The sequence below is a fragment of the Apaloderma vittatum genome, unplaced genomic scaffold (assembly GCF_000703405.1).
Source record: "Apaloderma vittatum isolate BGI_N311 unplaced genomic scaffold, ASM70340v1 scaffold2716, whole genome shotgun sequence".
NCBI lineage: Eukaryota > Metazoa > Chordata > Aves > Trogoniformes > Trogonidae > Apaloderma > Apaloderma vittatum.
Genome location: NW_009719811.1, coordinates 98,595 through 113,221, shown reverse-complemented (window position 1 = coordinate 113,221; position 14,627 = coordinate 98,595). Strand labels below are relative to the sequence as shown.

The window sequence follows — 14,627 nt, the reverse complement described above, 5'->3', positions numbered from 1 at the left end:
CTTTCCAGGCAGAGGTTTTGCTTTAAATCATTTAGTCTTTTTATTCTGCATGCCTCATCTTTTCACAGTATGTTTCAATTACTTCTGTGGTCTACTTTCTCCATAACACTGCCTTGTCATTATCATATTCTATGTTCTTTACTGATGGCATACAATAAAATAACCTTTTTTCCTATTATTTAAAATAATTTTGCCCGAATTTATTGTCGCTTTAATGTTTATCATATAATCATTCTTTAATTTTATTCTGGTTATGAACAGTAATTCCACTCAGCTGAGCTAAATTTAGTTCATCATTCCATTTAAAAATGGCTTAAACTAAATGTCAAAACTCAAATGCATTTGTCATATTTGCAAGGCATTGTGTTTCACTCTACACTTCAGATCTGTTTCTATTTGTTATTCAAATATGTCTTCCCTCTCATCATTAATCCACCTCTTTATGGCATGCTTTCCAGATATTGTCAAGATAAACCTCCATTGTACAACTTCTTAGTTCATTATTTCCTCTTCATTCGTATGTTCTTCTCCAAGATTTGTTTACTGCCCATTTATTTTTCTTATTTACTCCTATTTATTTTTCTTATTTATTTATCAATTATTTTCTCTGTGTGTATTTAAAACTTAGTCTTTAAAATCCTGCCTCGTTTAGCATAAGTGTGCTGTGAATGGGATTTAAAAATACTGGGTTTGGAGAATACACCAATAGGCAATTGGTGCCTAAGCCCTTTGACAGAAGGAGGTAACGAGTTAAGACAGATTTTTGCAAAAGTGAATGATAAATTGAGGCACTTTTGATTCATTTGTGAATCTAGTTTGCAACACTAAGCCTAAAGGTGTTTGATATCCAGGCCCCAGCTTCTTTGCTGCAGTTAGCTGTCTATAAATTGTATGCTGGTTTTTCCTTATCTCAAGGGAAGGCTGTAAACACATAGTTAGCTGGTTGTGAGGTGTGCCAGTAAAGGTTTAATGAACCATCAACTGACCCAGGATAAACAGTTCGAAGAAAACCTTGTGTGATAAAAGTTGTCTAAATATTCATGTTTTTTCACCTGCATCCATTGATCTTGACAAAGTAATTGGGTTTTGTAATATCTGATGATTGCACAGATCTCTTTCAGATTTTTGATGCTGTATTATTCCTAGTCTCATATTTGGAATGAGGCAAACTGATGCTCATTTTCCGCATCATCAGTAACTGCCCTGAGTGTGAGTGACACCGGTGTTAGGGTGTGATCCTACTGTAGTTACCGTCCGCCTCAGCAGGTCACGTGGTCTGCCTGATAACCACGGACAGTTACTGTAAGTTGTTCAGTCAGATGGGCAAGCCACAGTATTGGTAACACCACACAGACAAAAAGCTATCAGCAGAATTTCTGCCATTTTCACTGATAAAATCTAGTCTGGGCTATTTTTAAAAACCTAAGACTTTAAAAGTGCAAAGTGGTATAGAAAATACAGCATGGCAATTATTTTGTTTCTTACAAAACAGCCTCTAAAGTTACCAGAATTTTATTTGAATGGAACCATTCTGACAGTTAAAATACTTTTTGCAGATATCCGAAATTGCAAAAGCTGAAACAGAAAGGAAAGCAGAAGCTGAGAAGGCTGAGTAAGTTATTTTTACACAATGCCTGTTTAATACCTTGCTGCTTCCTAATGCTAGATAATTCGGTCAGAAAGAATCCAAGCAATGGTCACTATTCAAAACGCTTTATGTGTACTTGGTCTCATCAGTATTTTGAAAAGCAGCGCAGTCCCGAAGTGGTGGCAGAGCATCTCCGTGGGCAATAAAATGGCAATCTGATCTTTATGGACCTTGACAATTCTGCAGATATTAACTGTGGGTATTGTCTTTTAGAACAAAATTCCCATAATTACTTTCAAAGACAAACAGTAATTTATTTTTGCTTTTTACCCTTTTGGTCTCCACATCTTTGCTCTTGAATTTAATTTGAAACTAAGGTCACTTTTTTTACTCTGGGTTTGCTGACTACCTCAAGTCTTTTACTTAAAATCATTTTTCTCCCGATGTCAAAACTCTACCTTTCAGAGCCAAACTTTCTGAATTAGAATTCCTTCTAAATGAGTGAGTGCACAATACAGAAAATTGGCTGGTTATTTTTGTTTAAATAACCTTTCTCCTAGCATGGAAGATGGTGAGAAACAAGATAAAGCAAAGGAAGTACAATCTGAGCAGCCAGAAGAGGGAAAAACAAAGAAAAAGAAGCGAAGGCATGGGCAAAAAATTGAGAAACCGGAGGCTGTTATGGCAAACTTCTTCAAAGCTTTGGAAATTTATCAAACAAAGATGCTTGTAAGTTTTTCTTAAATTCTTTGATTTTTTTATTCATGCAATATAGTGCACTTGTTTGATATTGAAGGAAAAATGCCATCATAAAAGGTTCATGGGCATGAGTGTTCAAATGACTGTATTCAGTCTTTTGTGATTTTTGTAATATTTCATTGAGTTATACACAGTGTTTTCATGTGTAACTTCCCCGTGTCTTGGGCTAACAGGACAGATTAACCTCTTGAATACCTTGTCAGGAGCTCCCTGTTTTCCATAATCTAAACTCTAGACTCTGTAATTCTGGTTTTTTGTGATTGTTCTTAAAACGTCAAAATTATGAACTCTGAAGGCTTCTCAAGTAGCTTGCTCCATTATTGTAGCATATCATTTCCAGATTTCCTTCCAGAAAGTTTTGCTTCAGATTTCATTTCAGTCTTCCCTGTTGCAATTTTAAGCCCATTATTTTTAATCCTGTTTACAGTAAAATGGAATAGGCTGCCAAGAAATGCCTGTGCTCATTACAACTGATGTATGAAGGCAACACAATTATGGGTTTACTGTTCTAGAAACCTTGCTGCCTACCTTTTTTATCTTAATATCAACTACGCACCATCTCTAATTTTTTTTTTTTTTTACTTTCAGCACTACTTGGCAAGAAATTTCTATAATTTAAGGTTTCTTGCTCTGTTTGTTGCGTTTGCCATCAACTTTATTCTTCTCTTTTACAAGGTAAGATTATACGTTGTTCTATAAATGCTTTTTGGTTGCTTCCAGAGGAATATTTAACGATAGTTTCAAGGCTTGTTTAATAAAGCCCTTCAAACACAAACTAAAGCACTTAGATACGAAGTAGATGCTATAGATACCAGACATTTTAAATTGTGTAACTAAAATTTGTGATAATAAACCTGTTCTGTATTTATTTTAGTCAGGCTGAATGAAAACAGATATTTTTTTCATTCATCCTTTACACTTGAGCTTGTGTTTCTAGGCATTTTTTCATTTACTCACGTAAGTGTTTGGATTGTTGCTTATCATAGGATATTTGAAATCTGACTAAAATAGCTCAAATGTCAAAACTGTTGCATTTTTTTCTCTCATTACTTCTAAAGATACTCAGAGACTTCACCTGATTATTCTCAATGACCATATTTCTGATTTTTCTGAAGAACCCTACTGTCTACATTAATTTTTGGCTGGAAAGTAGTTCATACATAATTTCAGAATGAGATCGATGTCTCAGTTTAACCAGATAAGCCCATATGTTTTAGTTATGCTTAATTTGTTCATAATTTGTTTTCATGTTTTTCAGGCCTGGGGTTTGGCATTTCGTGGGGAGTGCTTGCATTATTTAATTTGTTTTTCCGTGAATTTAGTAATCTCTAATGAACATCACATGCATTTTTTTCCCCCCATACTGTGTTTCCATGCAAGGGTATGAATCAGTTTTCATACTTACTTGCTCCGTTTTCTTTTTTGCCATTGCCAGTATAATTGTTAGTGACTGTTGTGATGAAGATTATTTCTATGCTGGGATTGGGACTTTAATTGATTGGTATGAGCAGGCAGTAGAACAGAAAGCAAGAGAAGCCTTTTCATAGTAGGCTACAGTTCCTTTTTAATATCACTGATGAAGGTAGTTATACATCCATACTTTAAACTTAATCCTAGGGTTTTATTTGAATCCAATGAGTTGTTTTCAGGTTCTGGTGTATAACACAATGATACAAAGTAGATGATCTTCAGCAGCCTTCACTGATTTTATCACTGAATCTTCACCACCTCGTCCTTGAGAAGAATTAGAATTCACTGAAGAGAACTCCCATCCATAAAAGCATATTTATTTTTTTTTTCCTTTCCTTACAGATCTGATGTCTGTAAGAAAAGCCCTTTTTTCTTTATACTGGAATCCTCTCTCTTTCCATCCCATGTGGTTAAAGAAGGTGGATTTCCAAGGCATAGGCAGAAGTCTGCTTTTGTCTATGCTGGTCCTTTTTCTCCCTTCTTCTGCTTTTCATTGGGTCTCCCGAGTCAGCCAACAACCTGCCCTGTCACAGAGCAAGGACAGAGGTTTGTGTTTATCAGCACAGGTCCGTCTGTCACGGAGAGGAAGAGGTCAGTGGGAGCCGAATAGCACTGAACAGGACTTCAGCTTTCAGATAAAGCTGTCAGAAGAAGGGCGCTTAGGGCTTCTATTTTAAAGGCCAGGTTTTTAAAGTCGTCGGAAGAATTTAGGACAGTGTGACAGCTTTATGGTTTGGGGTATTTACAAAATATTGATTAAATACTGCAATAATTTGCAAGCTCTAAACCTCAGGACATAAAAATTTATGGACAATGTACAAGTTGGTTACAAGAGAACTCTATTTCTAGACTCTGGTAGTCAGGAACAACGTAGGTTACAAACAAAAAAGTTCAGTCCTGTAAGATAACCCTGTTGTTGCTTAGTTCTTCCAAGAAAACGTTTCTGCGTAACTTTTTCATTGTTTTGGCTTTGCTATGGTACTGCTAAAGGAGAGATTTGTAAACTGTCATATGCCTGTACTTGTTTTTTCTAGATTCTCTTTTCAGTGCTACGACATGACTGTGGTCGCCTCTGCTGTCAAAAGGAAGGACATTACTGTTCATCATCTTCCCATGAGCAGGCTTTGCAGACATCATTTGTCATTAAAGCAAAAGCTTTTATCTTCTGTTTTAAATGTGCTTGAATTTCTCTCAGGTGACAGAAGAGCCACTAGATGAAGTAGAAGACGACTCTAATCTCTGGAACTCTTTTGACGAAGAGGAAGAGGATGAGGGCATGGTGTTTTTTGTCTTAGAAGAAAGCACAGGTTACATGGCACCTGCTCTCAGAGCCCTGGCAGTTGTTCATACTGTCATCTCCTTTGTCTGTGTGATTGGATACTACTGCTTAAAGGCAAGTTATGAATCTTACTACTAATGTATTACTTGTTAAAGAACATTGATTATGTCCCAACGTGATTTTTTTGAGCTAATACTGGAATACCGATTTGTACCTAGTTGTTTACAAATCCTCACTATTCAGTATGTACATGTTTTCCTCACATACTCCATCTGGCATTAACTTTGTTCACAGCAGTGTGTGTGTATTACATAGTATTACAATACTGTAGGTAGATGCCACAGTTTCTAAAAATGACAAAGATGTCCCCTGTCATTTTCATAGGTCCCTCTGGTTGTATTCAAGAGAGAGAAGGAAGTAGCTAGAAAGTTGGAATTTGATGGACTGTACATAACTGAACAGCCCTCTGAAGATGACATTAAAGGACAGTGGGATCGCCTGGTTATCAATACTCCGTATGTAAAAATAAATCATTATATGCAAACTGTTTATAAATATAGCTCATTAAGCCACTGATCTAGAACCTTCCCTGTCTGCTTGCCACCTACTTCATGTAAAACAAAGGCATTCTTTCCCTTATACTGGATGCTACAGTAGTAGATTCTAATGAAATCCTACATTACCCATTTATTTCATAAATACTATCATAACATGCGTATTCCACCTCCTTTTCGTTTTTCTGAGGTTTGCAAGGCTTGTGCATCGTACCTCACAAGCTTTCTCCAAAACATCTCGCATGTTAGTCACTGCTGAGAAAAGACAACTTGCATTCTTTTCAATGATTTGGTTTCACATTCATATTGTATAGGAATATTCCCCCACCTTTCTTTTCCACTTCTTGCTTACAAAATTTGCACATGTTGAGAAACAAATCCAGTACAAAACAGCAGTCCCAGAAATTGAGTTGATCTGACAGGAATTACTGTCAGGTTATAAGCGTTAGCAAATACTGCAGTAGTCATACACTGATTCTAGGAGACTCACCTGCTGTTCTGTGGGTGAACGATGCAAGTGTAGGCAACACAAAGAAAAATCTCAGTGAGCTGCAGCACTCTATAGGAGTGACACAGAGAAACAGAGCAAGTCAACAATAGAAATTGTAATTTGAAGCGCAGTGTGCGAGTGAATGAAGTTGTACCAGAAGCTGTATTGATTGGGAACGTGGTATTTTCTTTTTTTGTTGTTGTCTTTCTTTCCCTTAACAAGTTATTTAACTTGAAATATCTTTGCCTTATCTGTATAGGTCCTTTCCTAACAATTACTGGGACAAATTTGTAAAACGGAAGGTAGGCTTTTCATACTTCTATTATGTTAGTCATAGCAATAATCTCTTATTCAGTTAATTCAGGTATCTGTGTGCAATATACTTCTGTACACATAAATACACAGATAATTGAGATCTGAATCTTGTTTTATGGAAGACATTGTCGTGGTAAATGTCTCAGTGAACAAGCAGCTGCAGCGTGGGTGGGAGGAGGGAGGAAGCCAGCAGGCTGTGGTTTCCTTCCTAGACTCAGGCATTCGAAGTAACTTTGTGCTGTCAGTCAGCCACACAGGTCTCATTTACAGTCATTGTCATCTTGAGGATACAAAGCCCCCTCATCCCCCTAAAAAAAGAAAAACATGCCAGCTTAAATGATGGCAAATTATACATAAGGTTTCAGATAATAGCCTTTAATGCTTCTGTTTATTTTTTTTAATGTTCCTCTTGCCTGGCTTCCTGGGAGTTCTGACTGTTCTAGTAGTGTTAATTGTGACTGACTTTTTTTTTTTAAATATAATTTCTGGTGAATGTCACCAAGATCTTTCGCTGAGCAAAAGCTTCTCTTTTTTCAATTTCTAGGTTATTAACAAGTACGGAGACTTATATGGAGCAGAGCGCATAGCAGAACTTCTGGGTTTGGACAAAAATGCCCTTGATTTTAGTCCAGTGGAGGAGAGTGATCCAGAAGAGGCATCTCTGGTATCATGGTATGGCTTCTGAACTTCACAGACAATTATGTGTAACTAACTTCACTGTCAAAGATCAAAAGAGATTTTATATTTAAAATGTAGTGTTTTCCTCAGCTTGGAAAATTAAAATTGAGAAGTCTTCTTAGCATGGAAGTAAAATTTTAGTTTGTTCTAAAACATACTTACACTTGTGTTATAAAAGAAAAAAAAACCGTAATGCTCTTTTCTGTTAAACAATAATCAATGCAGTATTTAAAAAAGTTTCTTAGGTTTTACAACAAACAGAGTTAGTTAGTATTGATAACAAAGTTCTAGATGTCAGGTGTCTAGAAAAGGATCAGAAATGTTTTCCTGACTTACTTAATCCATCCGTGAAGATGAGAGCTTGAATGTATTCAGGTCCCAAACAATCTAAGCTCCTGCAAGGGTTTGGTTTCCTCAACACTTAACAAATGTGAAGCGCCAAACCTAGTTTGTTGTTTATACTTACAGAATTCAATACTTAATTTTGACATTGAAGCACTTCCAAAATTTTTTATTTCCTAGGTTAAGCTCCATTGATACAAAGTACCACATTTGGAAGCTCGGAGTTGTTTTCACTGATAATGTGAGTTTGTTAACTTAAAAGAATATGCTTTGATTTACTCTAAACATGATTGTATGTCTTCCACCATCTGCTTTTATTTTAAACAAACATACACAAATAATGTTGCATTACAGAGCCCTTGTAAAATTTCTTTTTCTGTCTTGTGTTGTTGCAAATTACTTTATGTTAAAATTCAGTTCTGAAGGGCAATATGCACCTCCTTACCATTAATAAAATGCCAGTATTTGGAAGCTAAGTACATTTATTTAATTTTGTAACTAAAGGTGTCCTTTTTTAAAATCAAGCACAGAAAGTTACTCTTTTTTGTTCTTGAATTATCTGTTTGATGTGGCTGGATAATTCTTTTCTGTCACACTTCTTTAAAAGGACCACACTTTAAAAAAATTGTTTTATTTTTGTGAAATCCTCTTGAGCATTCCCAATCAAACAAGAAGGCCAAGGTGAATGAAGAGAGGACGTATAAATTCATTGCGCACTAAAAGCACACTGAGCCATTGTTCTTCAGTAAAAGCTTCAGGCTCACTGCTTGTTAAAGAATAAGCTGTATGATGTGCCTTACGCTTTCTACATGTCCTGGCCGAGGTGGTCTGAGACTTAAAGTGTCTCAAGTGATACAGTGCATTTTCTCTCCTCCAGCATCAGGACTGAAATTTAAAGTACTGTGGAACAAGCTTCTCAAGCGAAACAGTTCTAAGTAGGGGATTTCAATGTTAATAACATAGGTGCCGAGCACTGCATTTAAATATGTAAAGACACAGGTCTCATTAGCAATAAACACTCCTTAAATGAACAGCTGAACAGCGGTGATGATAACAGTCAGTCTTTTTGAACCTGTAAAACAGAGGTATTACGTTCAGCCTGTCATTCAAATCAGATCACGCTCGTATTACTCCATTTTGTAACTTGAGTGACTAAAAGCAAGCTGTGTTGTGGAGCCAAGGACGCACGCCAGTGCCTGCTCACATTCTGCCCCTCGCCGCTTTCTCTGCAGTCCTTTCTGTACCTGGCCTGGTACACCACCATGTCCATCCTCGGGCACTACAACAACTTCTTCTTTGCTGCTCATCTGCTGGATATTGCTATGGGCTTCAAGACACTGCGAACCATTTTGTCTTCAGTCACTCACAATGGCAAACAGGTTAGTGTGACGGGCAAAGGTTCAAAAATGAATGGTTTTCTTAACAGTACTTGGAAAAGCAGCTTGTGCTACCTAAGAAATACTGGAATGCGATCCATGTTGATCATGATTGGATTAAAGAATAGATCCCATCGTGTCTTCTGGAGCACATTTAACGTGTGTTAAATCCTATGAAATCATAATTTATACCCACGAAGGGCTGAGAGATAGAGAAGTTTGTGCACAATAGAAAAATCCCTCATTTTAGAAAAATACAAGAATATGTATTACGTCCTAAGCAGCTCCTTCCCTATGTTCAAGGATGAACTAATTGGAGATAACTAACAAGAATTCACCATCTGTCCTTAGCTACAGCTGGGTCCTGAGATTTCAAGAATGTGCTTACAGGTGTGGGCATTCTGCACTGTGGAATATATTTATATGTCACTTCATTATGCAAAAATCAGATTAATAAAACCCGCTTCCAGAAATAACTGTGCAACGTACACAAGCTGGCATACCACTGGAAACAAGCTTTCCACTAAAACGCTTTTTATCTTAGATTTAAGAATAACAGAACTTCCTCAAAATTTAATTTCAAGCATACACGTTCCATTCCTTCTCAAATGCAGTAGTATATATCCTAAGCCCTCTCTTTCACCCTATTCAACTTGTCAAAACAGTTTAAACCACGTAACACTTTGGAAGAGGCACAAGAATATCCCTTTAGCTTAACTCTTGATACAGCCTTTGTGTTTGCTTAATCCTTTCTTTCAGCACAAATCGACCAGCTGAAGTTTCTTCCCTTATCTGGAAAGGAAGTTTCTACAATAGCACATAGGAAAATGTTTTTATCCCCTTCATGCTCCTCCAGGATGGCCAAAGTTGTATTACTTTTAATTTAATGAGTGATATATTTTCTGTATGAGATCTTTCTAAGCGTAACACTCAAAACCGGGTATAATTGAGAAAACTATTCCAAGACCCCAGCTTTTTATATATATTCTTAACAAGCAAAGATTTTTTTTCTAATCCTGGTGCTTTTCTTGCTAGTATACAGGAACACTGAAAGGCAGCTGTAGATTTTTAAATTGAAATGCTCGCTTTGGGAGTGCACTTACAGATTAGCAGAAAGCGATAAACTGACGATCAGCTTGTTGTTCAATACTTTCAACATTTCTTTTTAAAGAGAAATAACAAGTATTGCATTTTTTTAAATGTGTAGCCTTCAGTAACCTCTCCGGAGCTGAATCTTCTAATACCAACAACTCCAACGAACAATAGAATTTCATTAACTGCTTAGCTTTTTCAGCTAAGGATTTTATTTGCTTAAAAGCAGGACCCTTTGTTCTAAAAAATTTTCTATTGATTTTATTGATGGCTTTGCGAACCAGTTTTGGAACAGAAAACAGACTATGATAAGTCATAATAAATCCTAGTTGAAATTATTTATCAAATTTACAAAAGGAGGGTACTGTTTATCATTTAATTTTCACTATATATCCAGTTTTTCAAGTTACTAGAATTTAACTTTTAGGTAGTGGAAACATTGCTTCAGTGATATGTAATCTCTGCATATAGCTCAGAAAGATGTAAATTTCAGTTCTTGATAATGGAGTGTTATTTTTTGATTTTCATGTCGAGAGCAGGGTAAAGTAATGCCTCTATGCTGATCCCAGCAGTAGGGAAACCTCAGAGCTATTGTGAGTGCTGCCTTTACTTCTCTAATTGGGGAAGGTACAATATGATACATTTTCAGTACTTCTGGCAGCAAACTGAGCTAGCTTATCTCCTCTGACAGAAAGAAACTGAAACCTGCTTTCATGTCCTGTCTCCACATGCAGCTCGTGCTTACTGTAGGACTCCTGGCTGTCGTAGTGTATCTTTACACTGTTGTGGCGTTTAACTTCTTCCGCAAATTTTACAACAAAAGTGAAGATGAAGATGAACCAGACATGAAATGTGATGACATGATGACCGTAAGTAAAACATCACTACCATGCTTCAAATCTCATCTCGATTTCTCAGAAGGATACTAACAAGTAAACTATAAGCAAGGAGGGATGGTTTTGTTGTTGAAACCCTGGGTTTCTTCATCTTGCTCTATGTCATTTAAAAATGGGAATGGTCTCAGAATTGCCTCTGCACTCACCAGTGGTCTAAACTCAACAGTAGGCAGAAGACACTCACTAGTATAGGCAGATATTCTGCATTTTTTCCCTAATTGCCGTGGTATATGCTTTGCTGTAATTCTTTTACATGTGGAGATGGCAAAGCCTTAAAGTATTTGGAAGAAATTTCATGACAAATTATTCAACCCTGCAAAAAGAAGCCATGTTGTCACAGCACAAATAAACACAGTTTGCTCCAAATGTTTGCCAGTGTGCAAGCTCTTCTTATCCTTATTTAGGTTATACAACATATATGATATTAGCACTAGTTACAAAAGCCTGCTACAAAGTGCTTACAATTAGTAATTTAGTCAAGGGTGAGAAGTGTTATTATGGATGATAATCTAATACTACTAATTTCACTTCTCATTTCCACCTGTTGCACAGAGTGTTATTTATGTCATATTAAATGATACTCTACAGACAAGTATTATGTTATGAAGAGGTTTTGATCTTACTGTATACAAAAACCAGCACACATTCAGATATTACAAATCTAATATTCAGAGTCTGTGGCCAGCTCCTTTCTTCCATGCAACAGTCACTTTGCCCTGTTATATAATAAGATAGAACAAAATATCTCAGAACAGAGGTGTGTGGTGGACTTCGCAAAATTATCTTCCCTATTCTTGAACTTTCTTTCAAACATTCAGTGCAAATGATAGAAATTATGAAAATAATACTGCCTGGGCACCTTAACTGGTCCCTCTGTGAAGTGGACACAATGGTCTGGTCGTGAAATAGATGCAGGAGTAAAAGGAATAATGAAACTATATTACATTTTAAACCACTCTACCAAGTGAGCTAAATCATTTCCAAGTTACAATTTTAAGTAATTAAACTAATCCTGGCATCTTATGTCAGCAGTGAAGTTGCATTATAAAAATGGATCTATAGTTCTGTTTAGCATTTGCTTATGAAAAAACAGATTTGTCAGACCTTAGGCTGATTACTTAACACTGCCATTGCTGCCTAATGTGACTTCAGGACATGGGCTGGGTTTAGAGATTTCCATTGTTTTCAACCCACATTGTGTGACTGAAGGTGGTTTACAAGATTCTGTGGCCAATTCATATGGGAACATCAGCAGTATCTCACTCCGACAGAAGATTCCATTTTAATATGCTTACATAGCTTAAACACGGAGATTTTTAAAGATTTTTCCATTAAGACTTGTATGTTCAAAAAATGACATTTTTGCAAAGCGATTTCTTCCTCATCCAACTGAATACAGGCTGTGTTTCTCAGATTATAAATAATTTGCAATATACTAAATCAGACATCTACTGTTGCAAAATGAAATTATCCAGAAACGACCTAAACACAGATAGAGCTACTTGTTGTGTGTCACTATTTATTTTCTGGCAGTATTTGCCAACATTTCTAAATTCAATTAGAAGACCTTAGATGATGTCCTCTGCTTACTCAGAGCAAGCTAGAACCGTAAGAATTAATACAAGGGGTAGAATATAGTTGAATACACTAAAAAATACAAGAAAAATGCCCCCAAAAGGTCTTAGTCTGTAAGACTGACCAAGGGAGTGAGGAGGGTAACAGCTGATGGTGACTCCCCCTCTTAGTGAGTGCACTAGAAGATGTAACCATGTGTTGCCTGATCTAGTTGAGAGGTGTTGCTGCCCATGACAGGGAGGTTGGATTAAATGATCTCTAAGGTCCCTTCCAGCCCAGGCCATTCTATGATTCTATGAAATTAGGACATAAACAGATTTTTAGTGCAAAGTGTGTGATACAAAACAACCCACCAAGCCGAATCATTCATGGTAAATATATTTGTAATTTTTCTTTCTCTTTTTTAGTGTTACCTTTTTCACATGTATGTGGGTGTAAGAGCTGGCGGTGGCATTGGAGATGAGATTGAAGATCCTGCTGGAGACCCTTATGAAATGTATCGAATTGTCTTTGACATTACATTTTTCTTCTTTGTCATTGTTATCCTACTGGCCATTATTCAAGGTACTGTCACTTACCTTCGTAGAGACCATTGGAATTTAGTTTACTGAAGTTCTGCAATGTATTGAAACCGTATCTGTGTCTGAGGTAAATTTAGCAATACTTCTATAAAGACTTTTTTTCTGAGCTGATAAAATCATTAATTCTTGAAGTAGTAATTTTATAAACTGACCTAAGGCTGTTAGGAAAAAACACTGTGTTAATGGCAATCTGGTGACAAAGCAAAAAATGTAATACATCTATACTGAGAATAAGTTACGAATGTCACAGTCTCCAGAATGATCCAACTCTGTTCTTCCTAAGTAGGAAGTGGAGGGGTGCATTGTCAGCAAACATTAGGTGTCTAGAAACTGATGATTGTAACTCGGATTGTTCAGCCTAGACATAAGTATGCTGAACTCCAAAAAGACGGGAGTCTTTGGACATTACCTGAAATGTGAATATTGCTAATTACTGAAGTGTTGCTACTTTTTCATTCAAAATAGGTCTCATTATTGATGCTTTTGGTGAATTAAGAGACCAGCAAGAACAAGTGAGAGAAGATATGGAGGTATGATTAAGCACACTATGTTTTTCGTTACTCTTATTACTCCAGATTGTTACCAGTTAAAATACTGTCTTTGAGTTAAAAATCACTTGTATAACCACAACTTGTGTTTCCAGACCAAATGTTTCATTTGTGGAATTGGCAATGACTATTTTGACACAACCCCACATGGCTTTGAAACACATACTTTGCAAGAACACAACCTGGCAAACTATCTGTAAGTATATTTTACTACTGGAATTAGAGTACTAATTTTTAGCTCTAGAGTAATTTCAGTGCACACACTGCTGACCATCCTAAGACAGAATTCTGTAGAACTGAGGAATATCTCCATTCCTTTCTGGTCTCTAGAAAACCAAAACATCAACCACTACAAAAAAAGCATTTCTGGAAGATTAACTACAAAAATAATGTATAAGTCTGATTCTATAGTTCTTCAGTGAGAGTGCAGCTTTCCAAAACCTGAAAGCAAGCAGGAGCTCTGTGTTTAGACTACTGCCCAGGCTCCCAAGATAGGGATCTTCTATTTCAATAGTAAATACAGAGCCGATCAAACAGGATATTTAAGCAGGTTTTTTGGTGGCATTAGTTACTCCTGCAACAATGATAATTATACAAGTTTTGTGCCAGAAGAACCACAGGAGCTGAACTGGTGGTATCTCATAGAAGTCTGGCTTTGGAATACTGCATGTAGACTTTTAATTAAAATTAAAAAAAAGAAAAAAAAAGTGCCCCCTGGGGTGGAGGCTGCATCATACCTTGCATAGCAAGTGACACTGCCAAGTCAATGCACGTCACTTTTGTGAGGCAAATTTCCATTAACATCCATAATTTTACCAGTCTAAAACATCCAAGCTTTTCTTATGATACTGAATTGCTTAATTGATATTTGGGAACCTGTAATTCACAGTAAATTTAAAACAGCCATTTCCTTAAGATTAGGATATACAGTGAACAGTCTTTGTAACCGGGCTGCCCTTCAAGTGGTGGTTAAAGGTCAGTACACATTCCCTTCTTTACAGTGAAAGCACATACCACGTTTAATTCCAAACGCGCTGTACCAGCAGCAGGTATCCAGGAGCTGTGCGAGGTGTGAACGCCGCAG

The 14,627-nt window shown here is 36.7% G+C and overlaps 1 protein-coding gene across 1 annotated transcript in view; it reads left to right on the top strand.

Annotated features, from left to right (window-relative positions):
- The window catches only part of RYR3 (ryanodine receptor 3), a gene marked incomplete at its 5' end in the record, with an annotated part of 50,781 nt that overhangs the window by 34,797 nt on the left and 1,357 nt on the right, over positions 1-14,627 (top strand). The window contains 13 exons of the mRNA XM_009870765.1: positions 1,557-1,612; positions 2,149-2,317; positions 2,936-3,022; positions 5,013-5,210; positions 5,481-5,611; positions 6,400-6,442; positions 7,000-7,127; positions 7,656-7,716; positions 8,708-8,854; positions 10,678-10,812; positions 12,822-12,978; positions 13,461-13,525; positions 13,639-13,739. Coding sequence (XP_009869067.1) covers positions 1,557-1,612; positions 2,149-2,317; positions 2,936-3,022; positions 5,013-5,210; positions 5,481-5,611; positions 6,400-6,442; positions 7,000-7,127; positions 7,656-7,716; positions 8,708-8,854; positions 10,678-10,812; positions 12,822-12,978; positions 13,461-13,525; positions 13,639-13,739 — 1,478 coding nt within the window. The remainder of the gene's footprint in view (positions 1-1,556; positions 1,613-2,148; positions 2,318-2,935; positions 3,023-5,012; positions 5,211-5,480; positions 5,612-6,399; positions 6,443-6,999; positions 7,128-7,655; positions 7,717-8,707; positions 8,855-10,677; positions 10,813-12,821; positions 12,979-13,460; positions 13,526-13,638; positions 13,740-14,627) is intronic.